Source organism: Protopterus annectens, chromosome 2.part0 (genome assembly GCF_019279795.1).
Source record: "Protopterus annectens isolate FY-2018-M chromosome 2.part0, PAN1.0, whole genome shotgun sequence".
In the NCBI taxonomy this organism is placed as follows: Eukaryota; Metazoa; Chordata; order Ceratodontiformes; family Protopteridae; genus Protopterus; species Protopterus annectens.
The window spans coordinates 242,851,167-242,872,865 of record NC_056728.1 but is presented as its reverse complement, the minus strand read 5'-3'; the positions used below and the strand labels follow the sequence as shown (position 1 = coordinate 242,872,865).

Sequence of the window (21,699 nt, the reverse complement as noted above, 5' to 3'; positions counted from 1 at the left end):
CCATAATTGTTCCAGTCTTAAACAACGGTTGTGTTATAAAGACACATGCAATAATGTAGGATTTAGTAGGATTACCAAGTATGGTACTTATCCCTGTTTTAATTGATGTTGCTGTAATTCTATTGAGAAAATTACTGATTTTGTCCATCCTCTAACACTGTTTTTTCTTTTAAATGTTCTGCTACTTGTAGTACCAGTCATATTATATATCTTGGGTCTATATTACATGAACGAGCAATCAAAATGTCGAGTACAACATACCCGACACACTTTGATCGCTCGATCATGTCATCGAAACCTATAAATACAAAATCGAAAGATTTTGTTTGTCCCACACGTAACATACAACACACACACACATACAACCAATTCATATAAATCCCTACACACTCACATCACTCAAACACCTATACACACACACATACTTTTAAAACAAAGTGGGGAGCTTCGCCCCCCACACCCCCTCTAACTAAATATGCCAACTCTGAGATCGCTGTACACTGGGGAAAGGGCAATTTCCCGGTAATCGCAAAGCAACTTCTGACACAAGCGATTACCTGGAAATTGCCCTTTCCCCAATGTACAGCGATCTCGGAGTTGGTATATTAAATAAAACAGCCTCTTATGAAGCCATTCCAAACAGTGTAGCGTCTTTACATCACACGCTACACTCACTAGGAAGGCCGACCAAAACATTTTGGAACTCCAAATTTCAACATTTGGAGTGTCCGATTACATGAACGTTCGATCAAAGTATGTCGACTATCTTGTACTTGATCGCTCGTTCATGTAATATAGACCCATATATCTTGCTACTTGTAGAAAATATCCAAGCTTTTATGTTGGGAAATCAGTACAGTGTTTGAAAGATAGAATCGTCAAACACAATTTTGACATTAGGCGATGCATTATGAGTAATTCTTTAGCTAAACCTGTTTTTGAGACTGATTCTTCACATCAATTTAAATTCAGGGTAATAGATAATATAAATCAATTAGAAGGGGTGACATAAACAATAAGTTGGAAAATAAGAAATATAAATGGATTTTACAACTGCGGACTGATCATCCACTTGGTTTGAATCAAATAGTGTCGATCGAACCTGTACTTAGGATGAAACATGCTATTTTAAAATGACATTTTAAAATGATGTTTACTGTTTCTTTAAATACTAATGTTTGGTCATTTTAATTGGCTGTGTGGGTTGGTTATGTATTATTTAAACTGTGTTACTCAAGAGTTTATGTTAGCACTGAGGAAGTTAAGTGGAATTTAAGTTTTCATTATCTGTAGGCCTCAAGCTTTTAGGTTTATTACATTTGTTTGCCATGTGTGATTCAGGACTGAAAAGCAGACCCTCTGTGTTAAATTATGTGTGGGAGCTCCTGAGACTAAAACGTGTATTTTACTTTTTATTTATTCATTCATTTGTTAATTTAGTAAGCCCATTATGTGTAAACGATTCTTTTCAGGGGCAGTCAGGAAGCACTGTCTGGTTTAAGTGACTTGGTCCGAGCTGCACAGTTTACAAATGAACTGTGTGAACAAGTCACAGGTCTGCAGGGTAAAGGTTAATAGTTCATAGCCTTAACCCTGTTCGCTGAACTGTTAAAGTTCCTTTCAATCTTGGAGATTAGTCTGTTAGAAACCTTTATATCACTACTGTATTTTGTGCAATGAAAATCAAAATATTTATTCCAAACAGTGTAGTTGTCTGAGTGAACATCGGCAAGTGGGAACATACTTGTACGTTTCTGATGCTTGGATATTTAGAATTCTTATGTCGTTTCATATGCTTTTGAAGTGTTTCAGTTGTAGATGTTCATCAGTAGGTCACTGTTGAAGTAGCGTATGAGGGATATCCTGTCAAAAACAGGACTAGTTGGCCAGCTTCCAAATCTTTTGGGCACCTTCCACACACTGTAGCCACTGTACAGCTTGAGAAGAGCAGCATAAAATAAGTGTCTAATACACCAAAACCTCACACTTTTCTTGCCATCAAAATGCACTCTTCCCTGCAGGCTCTGTGACTTCGGTCAGCTGAGTACTTCCTCAAGGCTGGGCATACAAATACCCCGTTGAGGAATGCTTTCCCCTTCATCATTTTTTGTGAAGAAAAGTTGTGTTTTTTTCTGTCAGAAAAATTTAATAAAGGCTTGAACTGTTTTTTAGTGGTTGTTACAAAAAAAAATTTACCTCAAATCTGACATTTTTTTGGTCATTGTTCTGGTTTCATGTGGGAAATGTCTTTTAAATAACTGATTTTTTTCTGAGAAAAAGTTTTACTTTTTGATAAAATTTGTGACTAAGGGACTAGGACTTGGGGTTTGGATGGTTGCCATTAAAAATGTTTGCCACAAAACTTATTTTTCCCTGTCAGGTTTTCACCAGCTGTCCTAAACTCTGCTATCTGCTTGACAGACACATTTTTCAAGAGACAGCCCTGAGTTCCTGTGGGGATTCCCTTATTACAATATTTTGTGAGGAAAATATCTGCTTTTCTTTTTCTTTTTCCATATTATTTATTTGACATTGTCTAATAACTTCAGTATTAACACTAGATCTTTAAAACCTTGTAACCAGATTAAATCTGTAACATTAAAAAAAAAAAACAATTCCTAATAATGTCTTTGCTGTAAGTTTTAAATTCAATTTCTGTTATGGAATGATGTAAAGGATGAATATTTGATACTCTCCGTCATCAGTATTACAAAATGTCACTAAATTAAGTAGCAGTACATCAACAAAGAAGGTATAAAAACTAAAAAGAGAAAACATTTAAAAAACTATAAACTTTTGGCAAATAAATGATTTGGCTATCCCCAACCTTTTATATACAATTACCCCTTCCTCATAAAAAAGGTATCACTTTCTTTTCAGTGACCAAACCATTTGTGTATTGTATTCCCCATTCCTTAAAGATCCACATTATTCCCATGAGCTGCTGTGATTACTTGTTTTTCCCGCTATCTTTTCTAGCCATTTTCTCTAGACCTTTAACTGATTACTGATTCCTTCCTCCTCCCTTCCAGGCTTTTCTGTATGTTCCACCTCCTTAAATAATACATTTTGCTTTATTCTGAAATATTGCCTCATTTATGTCCTGAGGTCCCTTTGCCCATATCCCACTACACCAGATCATCTACTCCATTCCAGGTGTGATACACTCCCAGGTCCTCTTTCAGCTTTTCCTGGTCCATTCCAGGTATGATACACTCCCAGGTATAACAGGATTGTTTTTGGCCCCGTTGTAGTCCTTGACATTTTTTTCTGCACTGGACATCAGTTGCCATCTTTTTTCCCATTTGGACAACTTTTTCACACTGTTTCTTAACCTCTTCCTCTCCCCATCCTCCATGTTAAATTGGTTAAACAGGATATTACACTGGAATTCCTTCTGCAAAGTGACCTATCAGGGCCACTGGTGTCACTTTTCAACCATAGCCTCTGCTCAGGCATCATGGCATGTGAATGGAAAAGTGCAATGGTCGTTCATCCCTCTGCACAGGGGCAGACTGTCAACAGATCCTGGGAATGACATCCATTAGTTTGACTAGTATCATATGCAAAGCCATGGAAAGAATTATCATGGGAATGATTAACAATGATATAGAAAGCTTTCAGACACAGGACCCACCCCAGTTTGGTTTTATCAAATGCAGGTCATATCTACGGAACCTAGTGGACTTCTTTGAGAAGGTGACTGAGGCAATGGATGAGGATAAAATGGTGCATACTGCCTACCTTGACCTAGCGAAAGGCATTTGACACAGCAACACACATGAGCATTGTAAACAAGCTCATGACGTTAGGTATAAAGCCCTGTGTGACTTGATAGATAGCCAGCTGGCTCAAAGATAGAATCAAGGAAATTAGGACTGGAGAGACCACCTCCACAAAGAGGCCAGTCAATAGTGGAGTTCCCAAGGGCTCTGTGCTGCATCCACTCCTCTTTGACTTCTACTTTTTGGAAGTCAGGACCAATATCTTGAGCCTCTGCCTTACAAAGTTTGCATATGATTGCAAACAGTGAACTCCACCAAGGTACTGTCAGCTTGCAAGAAGATCTAACACAGACAAATGACTGGTGTCAAAGCCACAGCTTAAAACACGTTGCCAAGAAATACATAATAGTACCTTTCAGGAAATTGTCCACTAAGGGAAACTACCTCATTGATAAAATACCTCTCAAATTAGACACCGTAATCAGGGATTTGGGGACGCCTGCACATAATGAACTGGCTTTCAACCAATATGTGTATCGAGTTGTAAGATAATAATTCTGTGTTACTCAACTTATAAGCAAGGATGTGGCATGTAAGTCTAGGGAAGTCATCGTGCCTCTGTACACAGCCATCATCAGACTCATTATTGAGTACAACACCCCCTTCTGTATGTACCTAACCAGGCACGTGCAACTTCCACAGAGGTTCCTCCCAAAAAGAATACAGGAAGTAAAAGCAATGTCTTATGCAGACTGGCTCAAAGCCCTATCGCTATAATCTGTTTCCTACTGACTTTTGAGAGGTGATTTATACCTGCATACAAAGCATCATAGGATCCTGCTGTAATGGATCTTTTTGCATATCCATAAAATGAACAGAAGCAGAACTACTACATCTAATAATTTAAACTTTGTTTCGACTTAACTAGAAAATGTTGAAGGGACAGGTATGTATCTCAGGGACAGGAACACTAACCCTCGCACGTACAGCTTGCCTGGCCCAATCCAAATACAAAAAACACACAAGGGGCCAGCAAGGCAGTTCCAAACAGCTTTATTGGCAAACGAAATGGTGCATGAGATACACCAAAATAAATCCCAAATCCTCAGACTAGTTTCGGTCAATGCCTTCTTCAGTGGGGAACAACATGAAAACCATTCACCAGTGAGATTACCAAATATATATAGAATGCAATAGCCAATGAAAAACGTGGTACCTTCCAGATAATGCATGGAAGTGAGGACGTATATTATGACAATGGTGCTAGAAAACAGCATGTATATCAAAATTTATCCTATACTGCATAAATAAATGATGACCTGTAAAAAATAATCATAAGAAAATAGTACATTATGAAGATAGTAAATAACAAATACTTAATTAAACATCACAATGCAAAACATTTATGGACATAGTCTGCAATTTATCACAATTGTGATCGATATATAATATATAATGCAATATATTAAGGACTATGCTAAGACTATGCAATGTTGATGCCTGGTTGTGCATATCAAAAGTGTATGTGGATCCTGTATTTGTTTATAGATGGTCATTAAGCCCAGGTGGGAATAAAGCCCCTAAGTGTACAATCCAGTATTTTTCTTTGTGGCTAAGAATGCTCTGCCAACCTAGCTGGTTGTGTCTGTTTCCCTGAATCTTATCAATAATCATAAACATAAATTTAGCTGATTTATGTTTAATAGAATGTTGGTATAAAGCATTAGTAGGTTTGTGGTTGCGAATGTCACTACGATGTTCACCTATTCTTATTCTCAAAGAGCGTGAAGTTTTGCCAACATAGAAAGCTTGACAATGGCATGTGGCCAGATAAATAACCCAACTTGATGAACAATTACCAAAAACACGAGCATCAAATACTTTACTTGTATTGGCACTTGTAAATTGTTTTAGTTTACTGACATGGCCACAAGAGATACAGTGGCCACAGGGAAAGTTCCCAACAATTCATCCTGAAATGGTAAGTTGTCTATAGTTAGCACCCCCACTGTCCTGATGTTTATAATGAGAAAATAATGTGCCCAAAGTTTTGCCTCTCCTATTAGAAATGGAACAATGATTGCCCAATATATGACGAAGATGGTCATTAGCTTGCAGAATATTCCAATGGTTGTTAAGTATGTTCCTGACCAGTTGGTGATTTTTTCCAAAAGTAGTGATAAATCTAATATTCTCATCTTGTGTACGATCTTTCTTATCTTTGTATTGTAACAATTCCTGTCTATCTTGTGGGTCCGTCCAGATCCTGGCTGTAAGTATGTCGAGACTCGAATAACCTCTATCTAAAAATCTCAAATTCAGATCTTGTTTAGCCTCCTCATAATCCACTGTTGAAGAGTTAATGCATTTGATACGTAAATATTGAGATTTGGGAATATTGCGGATGGTGTGGCGTGGATGCATACTAGAAGAATGGAGTAATGAATTAAATTGTGGATATTTTCTATGTATCTTAGTATTGAGGGTGTTATCTTGATTACGATAAATAGTAACATCCAAAAAGTCAATAACCGACCTATGGTATGTTATAGAAAATTCAATACCCCATATGTTGTTGTTCAGGTGTTCCACGAATTCCAGCAGATAATCAACATCAGCACGCCACACCATCCAGCAATCGTCCAGGTAATGCCTCCAAATGTCCATCTCAACTAAGTAAATGTTGTGTAAGGGATTGTAAATTAGACATTCTTCCAAATAAGCCATAAATAAGTCGGCGTATATTGGGGCAAAGGAGGCTCCCATGGCTGTGCCTCTCAATTGCCAATAACAATCACCTTGAAAGTAAAAGACATTTTTGTTGAGAACGTGCTCAGACATACATATTAATAAAGTGTTAAATCCTGGTGGGTATAATTCAGCTTTTTTAAGCCAGAAATCCAACGCCTGAAGACCAGCCCAATGTGGTATGCTGGTATACAGAGATTTTACATCTAAGGTGCACATAAGCCAATTTGGATCCAATTCGATCACAATTGTGATAAATTGCAGACTATGTCCATAAATGTTTTGCATTGTGATGTTTAATTATTTGTTATTTACTATCTTCATAATGTACTATTTTCTTATGATTATTTTTTACAGGTCATCATTTATTTATGCAGTATAGGATAAATTTTGATATACATGCTGTTTTCTAGCACCATTGTCATAATATACGTCCTCACTTCCATGCATTATCTGGAAGGTACCACGTTTTTCATTGGCTATTGCATTCTATATATATTTGGTAATCTCACTGGTGAATGGTTTTCATGTTGTTCCTCACTGAAGAAGGTATTGACCGAAACTAGTCTGAGGATTTGGGATTTATTTTGGTGTATCTCATGCACCATTTCGTTTGCCAATAAAGCTGTTTGGAACTGCCCCTTGTGTGTTTTTTGTATTTGGATTGGGCCGGGCAAGCTGTACGTGCGAGGGTTAGTGTTCCTGTCTACGTGTTTCCTCGCTGTTGGCGTTCAGTTCCCCTCGCTGTTGGTGGAGATGACTCCTTTTCTCTTTTATTTGGATATATACCATTCACTGGTGGAGATCGTGGTTCCGTATTGATGTTTGGAGTATTTGCATCAGCATTTTCTACATTTGGGTGACTTATTTTGTATTTTTTCCCGTTATTAGTCGGGTTTAATAGACAATTTTTTTCAATTGGGCCTGTGTATGTGTATTTACTATCTACGTACGAGGGTTAGTGTTCCTGCCTACGTGTTTCCTTGCTGTTGGCATTCAGTTCCCCTCGCTTTTGGTGGAGATGACTCCTTTTCTCTTCAATTTGGTGGAGTTCGTGGTTCCGAATTGATGTCTGGAGAATTCGCATCAGCATTTTCAACATTTGGGTGACTTATTTTGTATTTTTCCCCGTTATTATTCGGGTTCAATAGACTATATTTTTTTCAACTGGGCCTGTGTATGTGTATTTACTATCTACGAGGGCTTTAGCAGTATTACTATGATTGCACATACGCATTTGGATCAATGAAGTTCAACATTTATCGCACATGAGGGACTTTCTATTATATTATACCCAAAAGGTATTTGGTTTTGAGACTAGTTGTGGATCTTATATGAGCCGAATTTTTACGTGGAGACACTACTTTGGGGATGTGATTAAGACTGTCTGATTGGGTCTACACATTTTGGTGACTAAACATCTTATTATTGCGGATTATACATCTGCTCATCTGTTATATACTGTTTATTCCATCTGGGCATATGTGTTCTTTATATGTGTCGTACACTCAATAAGATTATCCAAATTGGGAATGGTCCTTTTATGTGAACATTTGGCACGTGTTGAAGTACATTAGGTGTTGGATTCAACGGCGTTTTTCACCAATGTGGATGTCGTATTGAATAACATCTGCCATTCTCACTTGGGATGAACATTATAACGGATTGAGTAAATATTATTTTTTGACCAATTGATTGGTCATAACTCATTCAATTTTGGAAAGTATTCTTCGGGATATACATTTGGACTTTTTTTGCATGTTTGGACTTTTGGACATTGGCGTTTCAAATACAGTAATGGTTTGTCATAATTTTGTTAACAGACTACTAACAGGCTGTATGTAAACACATGTTAATGTTTAGCTGGCCAGGCATTACTTATTAACGGGGTTTATATGTGGTTAATTTATACTGGCATCTTTAACAGCTTTTGGTCACTCTCTGTTTTGTGATATTTGATCACCTTATATTTAACATATGATCAGGGTCATACTTAGTGGCTACTAATGTCCGACCATTACTCAGGGGTACATATGACAGTATTTAGTACCACTTATAATACCTACCTATATGGCCAGACATAGGTCTCCTATTTGTGAAATCTGTTTGTTTATTTTTTAAGTACATTATTGGGACATTGTCAACACTTACAGTTCTATACATTTGTACTTCCAGATCATTAATGTTCATCCAAATGAACTATTCCCTTGATCATTACAGTGTGTGATTTTTGGTGACACTTATTTTAATTAATGTGGAGTTTGTGGTTTATACCTACATAGTGCTTGCTTTCTCCACATATTTTGGGAATATTTACATCTCCAGCAATAGCCCTTATTTGGATCCAGTTCTATAGGATTAGGACCAAGTGGCGTGTTCTATTGACATTCGATAGTTTTGTAACTGTTTTTGGATATACATTGGAGTTAATATTTTTTCATATACAGCGGTTCACATTTGTATAATATTGATTCTATCAGGATAGTTTTTCTATTTGGCCTACTCTAAATCCTCATTTTGAGTCTTTGATTATAGATACTCATTGGATTCCTTTTTGGGATCTATATATATTTAGTTTAGTCATATGTTGTGCGTTTGATCTTTATGACCATTACGGATGATCATTCAGGGTTTTCCTTATACTTACAGAAGTCAGCTCAGTTCAGAGATAGTCCTACCACATCTTGTACTTCATTTTTACATCACAGGCAGTCACATATTGGGCCTTTTTCAGGACATATTTTGGGGTTTCCAAATGTTCTTAGACTGAAATGATTTGTTAGATTCATATATAACTTTTTGGGTCAGCTATACCACACTTTTTTGTCCAGGATATCTTGCAAATATATCTGCTTGTTGCTCATTTACTGACATATGAATCTGATATAAGTCATCCCAATTTTGTGCATAATCATTGATATCTTAGGACCTGCTTATAGCCATTGCATCTTTGGTGTTTGGTATATATTTATTATATTATACAGGCTGTCATACTCTTCTTGATTTAATATTGTGTACACCATTGTCTGTTTGGTGACATTGGTCTTTGGTCACTTTGATGCCTATTGACTCTGATCTTCTTGATCCTGAGATATATATACAATTGAAGGGGAACAGGATCTCTTCCTTGAACAGCCTTTCAATACTTTCTGTTTTTTAACATGGATTTGGATCAGATACTTGATGGGTTGTGTGCTGATAGGGAGGACATTGCCATATTTGGCTTAGAACATACCCCAAGCAACAACCCAAACAAAACTAACACCAACAGTGGTGGGGGCTGTGAAGTGGCATTCCGCAATTTGGAAAAAGGTCTTAAGGGCCTTAGAGCCAATATTTGGCATTTGAGACTTTTTAAGGCTTACTCATACAAAAATTTGGCACCTAGGGGTCTCCGTATTAAGCTTCGCCCACTTGTTGGCAGATCTGAACAGAGGCTGACAGATGAATGGGACGAGGCGTTAAGAATGGGATCCATGGTATTTGTTAAAATTTTAACATCATATTATGAGAGAACAGTGGATTCCTTGGTGTCCGAAGTTAAAGAACTGAGTGTGGAATGCCAAAAATACAAGTTAAACTCCAATTACCCCCATTGTATTGACAGGCTGTCCAAGGAATTGACGACCTATGACAAAATGGTAAAGGATAGGAAAATCAAAAAATTTACCAGGGATGTCACGGATTATGAGAGGGGTCAGCCCTTTCAAATACAAAGGACTGTGAGATTCAAAGATACCAGATCAAGCATGATCAGGGGTAGGTCTAGGAAGAGACCAAGGTCAATTTTAAAACATAGTGACCAGAGCTATACGAGCACTTCAGGAGAGGAGTCATCTTACACTGACAGCGAGGGGGGTATGATGACACATTCACCATTCAAAAAGAAAAGTCAACCTCAGTTCCCTTTAGGCATGGTAGGAAATCCAGAGGGGGGAGGAAACATAAGAACAGAAATAAGCACCGACTCAATGCCCGGATTAGTTCAGGCACTATTGAATCAATAACTGAACCTTTTGAAAATGTTTTGAATCTGTCAGATCATGTACTCACGCAAGACCAACACAATATTCTCAATAAAGGAATGGGTTTTGTCCCTAGCTTTTTTTCTGACCATTATTCAGTTTCTGTTGATGTTATGGAATTTTGCAGAAAACTTAATTTACGTATTTTTTTCTCTGACCAGGATAACTCTTCCTCTCATAGATCTACTGATTTTACTTTTAAAAAATCGACATTTCAACCCCCCATGAATAAACACGTGGGTATTTTTCAGCAAGCCGTACTTAAGGACCTACATTTTCCTCATTATGACACCAACATAGCCCCTGATAATATCACTCCTCAGGAGAAACAGGCATTATCTGAACTTAGATCAAACCACAAAATTGTCATTCTTCAAGCTGACAAAGGAGGAGCTGTGGTCATTCTAAACACAGATTATTATGTACAGGAAGGCCTTACACAACTGTCGGATTCCAATTGTTATATGCATATGGGGATAGATCCAACCAACAGATTTAAACAGGACATTGATCAGTTCCTTAATGAGGCATTGCAGGAAGGGATTATTACACAAAAGACGGTTCAACATTTACAGGTCAGTGACCCTCACAAACAGATTTTATATTTGTTGCCCAAAATTCATAAATCTATCACCCACCCGCCAGGTAGGCCAATTGTGTCTGGCCATGGATCACTAACGGAACCTTTATCTGCATTTTTAACGCAATATCTGAAGCCACTGTTGACTTTGGTCACAGCTCGCATACAGGACACTACCAAATTTCTCAACATCATTGCTGACACACAATTGGATCCAAATTGGCTTATGTGCACCTTAGATGTAAAATCTCTGTATACCAGCATACCACATTGGGCTGGTCTTCAGGCGTTGGATTTCTGGCTTAAAAAAGCTGAATTATACCCACCAGGATTTAACACTTTATTAATATGTATGTCTGAGCACGTTCTCAACAAAAATGTCTTTTACTTTCAAGGTGATTGTTATTGGCAATTGAGAGGCACAGCCATGGGAGCCTCCTTTGCCCCAATATACGCCAACTTATTTATGGCTTATTTGGAAGAATGTCTAATTTACAATCCCTTACACAACATTTACTTAGTTGAGATGGACATTTGGAGGCATTACCTGGACGGTGTGGCGTGCTGATGTTGATTATCTGCTGGAATTCGTGGAACACCTGAACAACAACATATGGGGTATTGAATTTTCTATAACATACCATAGGTCGGTTATTGACTTTTTGGATGTTACTATTTATCGTAATCAAGATAACACCCTCAATACTAAGATACATAGAAAATATCCACAATTTAATTCATTACTCCATTCTTCTAGTATGCATCCACGCCACACCATCCGCAATATTCCCAAATCTCAATATTTACGTATCAAACGCATTAACTCTTCAACAGTGGATTATGAGGAGGCTAAACAAAATCTGAATTTGAGATTTTTAGATAGAGGTTATTCGAGTCTCGACATACTTACAGCCAGGATCTGGACGGACCCACAAGATAGACAGGAATTGTTACAATACAAAGATAAGAAAGATCGTACACAAGATGAGAATATTAGATTTATCACTACTTTTGGAAAAAATCACCAACTGGTCAGGAACATACTTAACAACCATTGGAATATTCTGCAAGCTAATGACCATCTTCGTCATATATTGGGCAATCATTGTTCCATTTCTTATCGGAGAGGCAAAACTTTGGGCACATTATTTTCTCATTATAAACATCAGGACAGTGGGGGTGCTAACTATAGACAACTTACCATTTCAGGGGATGAATTGTTGGGAACTTTCCCCTGTGGCCACTGTATCTCTTGTGGCCATGTCAGTAAACTAAAACAATTTACAAGTGCCAATACAAGTAAAGTATTTGATGCTCGTGTTTTTGGTAATTGTTCATCAAGTTGGGTTATTTATCTGGCCACATGCCATTGTCAAGCTTTCTATGTTGGCAAAACTTCACGCTCTTTGAGAATAAGAATAGGTGAACATCGTAGTGACATTCGCAACCACAAACCTACTAATGCTTTATACCAACATTCTGTTAAACATAAATCAGCTAAATTTATGTTTATGATTATTGATAAGATTCAGGGAAACAGACACAACCAGCTAGGTTGGCAGAGCATTCTTAGCCACAAAGAAAAATACTGGATTGTACACTTAGGGCTTTATTCCCACCTGGGCTTAATGACCATCTATAAACAAATACAGGATCCACATACACTTTTGATATGCACAACCAGGCATCAACATTGCATAGTCTAGCATAGTCCTTAATATATTGCATTATATATTATATATCGATCACAATTGTGATAAATTGCAGACTATGTCCATAAATGTTTTGCATTGTGATGTTTAATTAAGTATTTGTTATTTACTGTCTTCATAATGTACTATTTTCTTATGATTATTTTTTACAGGTCATCATTTATTTATGCAGTATAGGATAAATTTTGATATACATGCTGTTTTCTAGCACCATTGTCATAATATACGTCCTCACTTCCATGCATTATCTGGAAGGTACCACGTTTTTCATTGGCTATTGCATTCTATATATATTTGGTAAACTCACTGGTGAATGGTTTTCATGTTGTTCCTCACTGAAGAAGGTATTGACCGAAACTAGTCTGAGGATTTGGGATTTATTTTGGTGTATCTCATGCACCCTTTCGTTTGCCAATAAAGCTGTTTGGAACTGCCTTGCTGGCCCCTTGTGTGTTTTTTATGTATCTCAGGGAGTCATCATTCTCTGGAATAGGTTTTCCATCCATGTGAAGCGGAGACCTTTTCTAACTCCATTCAAGTGCAACATGAACCATTGGCTAGGATTTCAGAAATTTACACCTGGACAGAGGCAGCCATTAAATCGTGCCCTAGCTAATGCACACCCCTTAAAGTAATCACTAAGGCATAGTAACTAGTGGGTCACATTTGTATTGCACGGCCAGGCTTATAAGAAAACTAAAACAGCATACAGCTACTCAACTTTATCTGTAGATTTACGAGAAGAAACTGTTGAAATAGGTCCCTGCTTTGCCCCTTCACCATTCCAGTGAAACTTATCAATACTTTTGATGGACTTTATAGATGTGCTCCATTGATTTATTTATATATATATATATATATATATATATATATATATATATATATATATATATAAACCAATGTTCCCAAAGTATCTGACAGAGAATCCTGTTCAAATTTCTGTTAATGAATATGGTTTCCAGCTGTAGGAGAAAAATTTGCAAGTATCTGTCCACAGTTCATTTACAAATTCCTCAGGTATTCAAAAACCAACAGTTGCAAGTTTCACATTAATGGCAGAATGCAACTCTCATTCTGTTGGCAAGTTTCAAAACAATTTAAAACACTGTATTTTAAATAAACTTTAAAAAGCAGTGTTATTACTATGACGTTCTGTTAATTTGTTCTGTCTATAATATAATGTATGAATAGGGAATTATTAGTAAGTTATATTAAAATTAAATGACCACAGCTGGTGGAAATAGTGGTGTCCTTTGAATAACATTTATGGTTTCTGTAGGATGCTGCCACAACAAAAGTCTGACTATCAGAGGTCTGTGTACTTGGAAAGTAAGAGGATTAAGTGTTGTATATTGTCACCATAATAAACCTTTATAATACATTTAATTTTACGTTGCAGTAGGTTGTTTCATTTGGGAGAAGGGCTTGGATACTGAGAATGTAGTTAGGAGAGTACTGTCTCTCTGGTGCAAGGGATGTTGCCATGAGTCATGGGAGTATGACTTTTTTATGGATACAGGCTGCAATTTTTATAGCAATGTTGGATAAATCTGATTAAAATCACTTGAACCTGCTTTACTTGTTCTTGAAATGATAGAAAATGTTTGTATAGACACCAAGAATATGCCTGAGTAGTGCCTATCCAAAGAAGAGGAACAGAAAATGAATAAAGAGTGAAAACATGGCACATATAAGCTATAGCATGTTCCTTATGAGGAACACATGTACACCTGATCTACCAGAGGATACATGTTTAACTAAGGTATAGTTAATTTAGGGACAACTTAACTGATAAAGTGGATTTTTAAAGTGGATACTTAGTACATCATTATACCTCTCTCTCCAATGTGTCTACTATGCATTTGCACAATTTTATACAAACAAAAAATGTTTATTGTTGACCTATTGAACTATATCAATGTAAAATTGTTACTTAGCTTCTTTTTAATGCAACTTTAACTTTATGCATGTAACCCAACATATATGTGAATCGTTTTGCTATAACTGCTATTATATCAGTATTGTTTAAAATTGTACTTGTTTTAAAATGTATTACTGGAGCTTTTCTCCTCAGGTCTCCACTGACAATGGGCCACAAGCCCAGTTAGACAAACCCGGTTAACAAATGTCAATAAATAAATATAAATAAATAAATATTTTTTTCCTTCTTTGGAAGGAGCAGATATAAACTCTTGTAAAGCAGTGAATGATGTGTGCACTCTTGTTTTTTTGGGGGGAAAAATTTATAGTAGGCTTTTTTGTTTCTAGCTTTACCTCGAAGGAAATCCTCTCTACTACCACAAGAATCACAGAACAGCTACTGTAAAGCACTTGTCGCCCAAAGCTGCTTTCCTCAATGTAAGTATAGCAGGACAACCTACGTGCAGAGATTCAGCAGTGAAGTATTATTAAATTTATGGTTTTGTGCCTGCATATGCATGTAGGTTTCCAGAGTTCAGTTTCATGACTGTTTTCTCCTTGTACGTCTGACCCTGAAACATGTAAGCTGCATGTGATTGAATCGTTTAGGAAGGAATCGGGCTACCATTACCTTTTATTGTCATTATCAGCTTGAATCGTTTTCTGTCTCTGAAATATCTGTAATGTTATATTTGACATCACTTCCAAAGAGGGCTTGAAACTTGGTAAGCACTATAGAAGACATAGTAAAGCATAAACTTGTGCTTCCTATCAGCAGGCTGTAACAGTGGTGTCATAAGCACAACATGCCATATGCTTGGTAGGATATTTATTTTGATTTATATTTTATGTTTTTACCTCTGATTTTCACTGTTTCTAGAAAGCAAGGGAGATATATGTGTATGTATGTATGTGTGTGTATATATATATATATATATATATATATATATATATATATATATATATATATATATAGGGAGAGAGAGAAAAATGCCTCTTTTTTTTACATCTGATTTTCATTCTTTGTTGTTAGAGCTAGATTTGTAGTCAAGCAAATGCTAGCCATCCCCAAAGGTGTAGTCAGCTTTACATTCACACAGAGTGTAAACAGGACAATCCAGACCTTATCTGAAACATTCATATGTTGATTTTTGATTTATCGTACAGCTGCTTGATATGAGAAGATTTATTTTGATTTCTATTTTATTTAGTGCCAGTAATTTTTGCTGTTATAATGAATGTGTGACTGTGAATGATAGCGAGTAAAGGACATCCAAGCAGTTTAGCATGACTGACATGGCTGGAATGGTAGGTCAGAGTGAGAACTTTATGAATTACTTCCCCTTGTAAAAGGTTATCTCAGTGTACTTTTAATAGTTGATTGCATGTTTGTGTGCGTTTAATTTCTTTAAATTCTGTGGTAACTGATTTTGATTAAAGAATTTTAAAAGAGAGGAATAGTCTGTTTTTTTAGCTGAAAATAGATTCCTATAATGAGTATGCCATTAATCTTGCCCAGTGTACTAAATGCTATGTATCTATAAAGGTAACGCCTGATAACATTGGAGAATTGTGCTCCTGGTGTCAAAAGTGTGGTGATTTGCTTACTGCTATTAGTAGTAGATCTAGATGTAGTGATGATGATTGCACTTGGTAACCGCCACAGCTTGGAGACCTGTTGTTACATATCTTAATGACTAGGCTGATGAGAAAAGTAATGTTAGACCAAGTGCAAATAGAGCACATTTAGGAAAGGAAGTGTTCACTGTCAGTAAAGATCACTCAGCCCCTGTTAGACATAATGTTACTGATGACAACATTGGAGTTCAGTATACAAGTATTCAGCAGTCTGTGGATTCAGAGCATGTAGAAAAAAATAAGAAAGAAAGGAAGTGGCTCACGACAGATATCTGGGAAGGAAAATAAACTAATTAAAGTCTATAAATCAAAGAGAATATATACTACAAAAGGATATTGCTTTGTTATGTAGCAACAGAAATTACAGGGACTGATAACGTTGTTCAGTCAGAAAACATTCTTTATACAGAAAGTGACATCATTTTTCCAGCAAAGGAGGTAGAACAAAGTGGCAAGGAGCAGACTAAAGGTAAGAAATCAAAACTGAACTTGGAAGGATTGAAGAAACATACCTGTAAGAAAAAAGAAGGGAAAGACCGAAGTTGGCAACGTGGCACAAGCTGTGGAAATGCAAAGACAACTGAATGAGAATTGTATGCTTGCAAATGAAATAAGCAGTGAAAACAGGTGGGATTAGCAAGACTAATAGTGATGAAGATCATTCCTTTGTAACAATTGTTAGAGCAGACGTTATTGAATTAGAAGTGGGAAATTTTTCAGATCTGATCAGAAGTGACATATTAGTACTAGGAGAGTCAGTTGTTAGATGAACTAATACTTAAATTTACTGAGAGGATATGCTTGCCAGGAGCAAAAATATAGGATATGAGTGTAAGACAGTATGGAGCTGTTTATTTATGTTGGTACAAATTATCTCCTCTTCAAGGACTCTGACTGTTAGTAGGGAACTTACAGCCCTTGTAGATGGCATAGCTTGTACAGGTGTAAGGAGATAGTTTTCACGAATCATTAATAGAAAGGCGAGTCCGGTCAATGTGAATGGAAATATTTTTTTGGGTAGATAACTAAATTTAAAAATGGCCCATTTTTAAAATACAAAATGTGTAGAGCATCAAAGCCTAATTATGGGCACACTATGTTTAGACAGGATGATGTGCACTTGTCAAGACAAGAGAAATTTTGCAGCAGATACAGTATTTTACAAACTTAAGACAGGATTTTTGTTGAGCCAGAAATTTGAGCATCAACAGATAGCAACATTTGATGCATCTCTGATTGTTGTTAACACTGAGAGAATTTATAATAAAGTTTCTTTATTGGAAAATTTGCTACATTTCTGCAAGATTTATGTTGTTATTTATGAATCATAGTTCAAGAACAATAACTGGAAACCACTGCTCTCATAGCATTTTTATACAGTAAAAATATTTATAGTAACAAAAAGCTTCAGGTGGTAGTTTTATGATGGGGATTAAATGTTATGAGATCTGTGATTATTACAAGTTTGATGATAACACCAGTGCTTGTGTAATCATGACAATTAAGAAAACCCTGGAACACATAATTGTTTGTGTATAGACCACGAAAGTCAAGTGCTGATGTCATAATTCATACATTTCTTGCATGAAACATAAATAAAATAATAGTGGCTGGGGACTTAAATTTACCAGAAACAGATGGGAATAATTCTGATTCAACACCATTAGCAGGAAATTATTTATAGTACATGTTCAGGATCAACCATTGCCTCTGATTGTTAAAACAAACTGCCAGGGAATGGAGCATACTGGACATTTTTTCCTAAGGTTCATAGGTTCATAGGTTCATAGGTTCATACTAGGCTATCTATCTTAAGGGGCATTTTATAAGCCTAGCATAGTTATGTGCTTTCGCCCACCTTTAGTTTGAAAAAAAAAATATATCATTCTTTTTTTTCTGTCTGTCACAGTGACACTGAAGTAATCCTGTATATCTATAGGGTCTATCTCCATTCATTTGGTGGTGATTCCTCTTTGAACAAGACCAGCTAGTGAGTCCTCTGCACATGATTTTTTGTTTCCACCACAGCATAGGAGTCTCTGGGTGATGACCTCCTTCTCCAGCACGCTCTATTTATAACCAAGGTTTAAGTTGGTCCTCCCCTTGTGGTTCGCCCTGAGGGATTTTTTTTTTTGAGGTGTATTCATCAAATCTGGGTTTGACATGGCCTTATATTGACAGCAGGGGGTGCCTCTGTTGCAAGCGGGTATGAGACTGAATAAAGCTGGAGTTCTTTCGTGGGGCAGCATATAAGACATTTTTACCCTTTCTTTATCCTTTTGTGACGAACTTTTGGGGCCTTGTTTTCAAGCTGCATCAGGTGTCTGGTCAGATACATTTCGAGCATTGGACTCATGACAATCACTTGTCTAATGGTGATGAGTACAGGGGTGGTATGACCTCTGATATCCCTATGTGATCACCTTCATGATCAGGTGGGGCGGGGTTTTCTACTAACTACTTTAGCAACAACGTGAGTGCGTAGAACTATCAACTGTCTTCATTCCCTCCCCAGGATGACTTTCTGTGCTTTTCTGGATTGTATATATAGCGCTAGGGGCAGGTAACCTTTTTATGTTTTTTAGCGGTATGCTTGTTTTTTTGTTTAGGCATAACTTCTGGCTGGCTGCAGTGCTGTTTCTGTTATGGCTCTGGAGGAGTCTGTCTGGATCTTCTGGTGGCAGGTCTATAGGCCCTATGGACTATGGTTTGCAGTTTGCAGTCATCTGCAACTTTCCTGTGCCACTCCTACTTGTTTGCTTGTATGCGAAGAAAAGTGGAAGAAGTGAAGTGGACCCTGAGGGACACCCTCCTTGGGGACACCACTTGTGACAGGCAGTCTGACATGGCTCCTGCAGCTCTGACTTCTGCGTGCAAGCTGTTTGTATGAGTTGCAGCCAGTCACATGGGTTTGTAAGATGTATGGACGATTCTTGAGTTTTGATGATTTTGGGAGATTGGTATTGTGGTATTGTGTTTGTGAGGTATGGGTAGGCTGTATGGACTGCCTTTCCTCATTCATGAAAATGGGTGTGATCCTCAAAAAGTCAACCAAGTTTTAAAGGAGCTGGCTTGACTTGGCTTTGAAAGCCAAACTGGGTTATGGATCAAAAGCAAGTCCCTTATGTGTTTATTTATTTATTCCATTATTCCATGGCTGCAGCCAAGGCTGCAGATAAGATAAGGCGCTAATGGGGGGAGGGGTTCTTAGTCTTGTGAAGGCACGCCACTATGAAGTGGGACCATGTGTGCCATGCGCCCTCACTTTTGCCTGTCCTAGAGGTGCAATAAACCTGCTGGTTTGTTCCTTGGGGGTTGGTCATCGCTGAGTTCAGACACATAAAGGGGGGGCATGGCCTTACTGGATAGTGTGTTTGCCTTTGTGAGGGCAGCAAGGCAGTTTCATTGGCTATTTTGGGGATGATTGGGGTGGGGGCTATTGGGGGATTGGAGATTCACTGAACCTGTAAGCCAGTATCGTAGCCTGATGTTTGTCTTCCAGTCAGTAGGTTCAAAGTAAGTGTAGGATCAACATATCTTTCACTCCTTATCAGGGTTTTTCTCTTCTAATCATCCTTCTGCTGTATAGGTTTAAGGCCAGATTTTAAAGAAGGCCTTATGATTGTCTTTTTTGATCAAGCTCTTTTTTTTTGGTTGCTTGCCAGAATGGGATAGCTTTTACTTAGTTTTATTTAGTCTTAATGAACTTTCCACTGCTTTTGCTTGAGCTTGTAGTAGTGTCCTTTTTAAGTAGATTGTTTGCTTGTTTTAGGTACTGTTGTCTTTAGTTTGGGGTGGATTGTTGGTACCATGAGGGTGCCACCGTTTTTTGTTGAAGTGCATTGACAGTCCTGAGCAATCATGGAGTGGTGTTCAGGGTGGATTTGTAATGTTTTCCAGAGTTTTGTTAAAGGGAAATCGCCTTTTTGAGAGAGGTACTAGTAGGTTTTGAAGTTTTGAAACTGTTTGAAACTTTTTTTTTTGTTCACTTGCGTTTTTTAGGTTTGCAATGAGAGGGGGGATATGACTGGTCTGGTAGAGGTTTTGATCTCATGGAAATTACTTTTACAGTTTTACAACCTTTGATATGCAGTGATCATGGGGTTATAAAGGTTAAATTATTGCTGGATAAATCTGCCAAACCAAAATCTAAACTATAACAGACTTGTATAGAAGCAAACAAGTCACTATGTAAAACTAATTGGTGTAGTACATTTAGGAAAAAAAACTGCAGAAGGAATTTGTCAGGTTTTGAAAGGAAAATTGTTTGAATGCAAATCATCAAAAATGTTTTAACATCATGATCTAGGCCCACAAGATCAGGAGGATACGTTTGCAAAAGAACAAGATAATTAAGATGAGAGACAAAAAATATAAGGAATGGGTAGAACGTTAAACTGCAACTTTGAAAACTGAAATAAAAAAAAAGGAGGACAGAAAAATAAATCTCTCCCAAACCAGCATGAATTTTCCCCACACCACAGCATTATCTCTGCACTCCTCAGTTTCTCCTCATCTATTAACACAAACTGAAATTCTGGTAACCTGGTATCTGCTCTACGCCTTGATCTAGCCAATGCCATTTATGCTGCATTTCACCTTAAACTAATCTAAACACTAACAAATCATGGCCTAGATTCTTCCTCCCTTGCATGGTTCAACATCTCTGCCTCTCAGATAGGCAACAGGCAAATGAAAAAATGAAATTTAATAATTTCTTCCTGTAACTTTTAGAATTCCCAAGGATCCATTCTAGATCCCCTGTTATTTAACATCTTCATCATCAATCTACATAAAACAACAAACAATACTGCCATCGTAGAGTATGCAGATGACTCCACACTAATCTGCTCTGCAAAGACCTGTGAAAAACTGCAACAAATAACCTGTGAACCCCTATATGCGGATGAAACATGGCTGTCCAACTCTCAACTCTTGTTAAATCTCAAAAAAAGCAAAACTATTTCTGTTTAAACCCAAATCTTAGTGTTAGAAAGCCCAATTCATTGTAATTTCTGTTAATAACACTAAAATAGAAATAGTCCCACATGCCAAGCTTCTAGGAGTGACTGTTAATGAAGATATGAAATTCAACATTCACACAAAAGAGGTAGTCAAAAAATACATCAAAACATGGCACATTGTAGAATTAAGCCTTATCTAACTCATGATGATGCAAGAAAAAATGTTGCTTCTACCTGCTTACATCCAGCACTTCTCCATGGAGCTCAAATCTTCATCAACCTGCAGTCTTCCCTGTCCCATTTACTTGAGCTGTGCTATCACAAAGTGGCAAAATTTGTTGCTAATCTGCCCCACAGGTCTCATTGCTCAACCATAAAACTACTTCA

General features: G+C 37.2%; 1 protein-coding gene across 4 annotated transcripts in view; it reads left to right on the top strand.

Moving 5' to 3' along the window:
• LOC122793047 (serine/threonine kinase 11 interacting protein) overlaps positions 1-21,699 on the top strand; it is a 1,659,807-nt gene that overhangs the window by 705,546 nt on the left and 932,562 nt on the right. For all 4 annotated transcript variants that reach the window (XM_044060719.1, XM_044060720.1, XM_044060718.1 and 1 more), the window contains exon 10: positions 15,059-15,148. In XM_044060719.1, the coding sequence (XP_043916654.1) occupies positions 15,059-15,148 (90 nt within the window). The remainder of the gene's footprint in view (positions 1-15,058; positions 15,149-21,699) is intronic.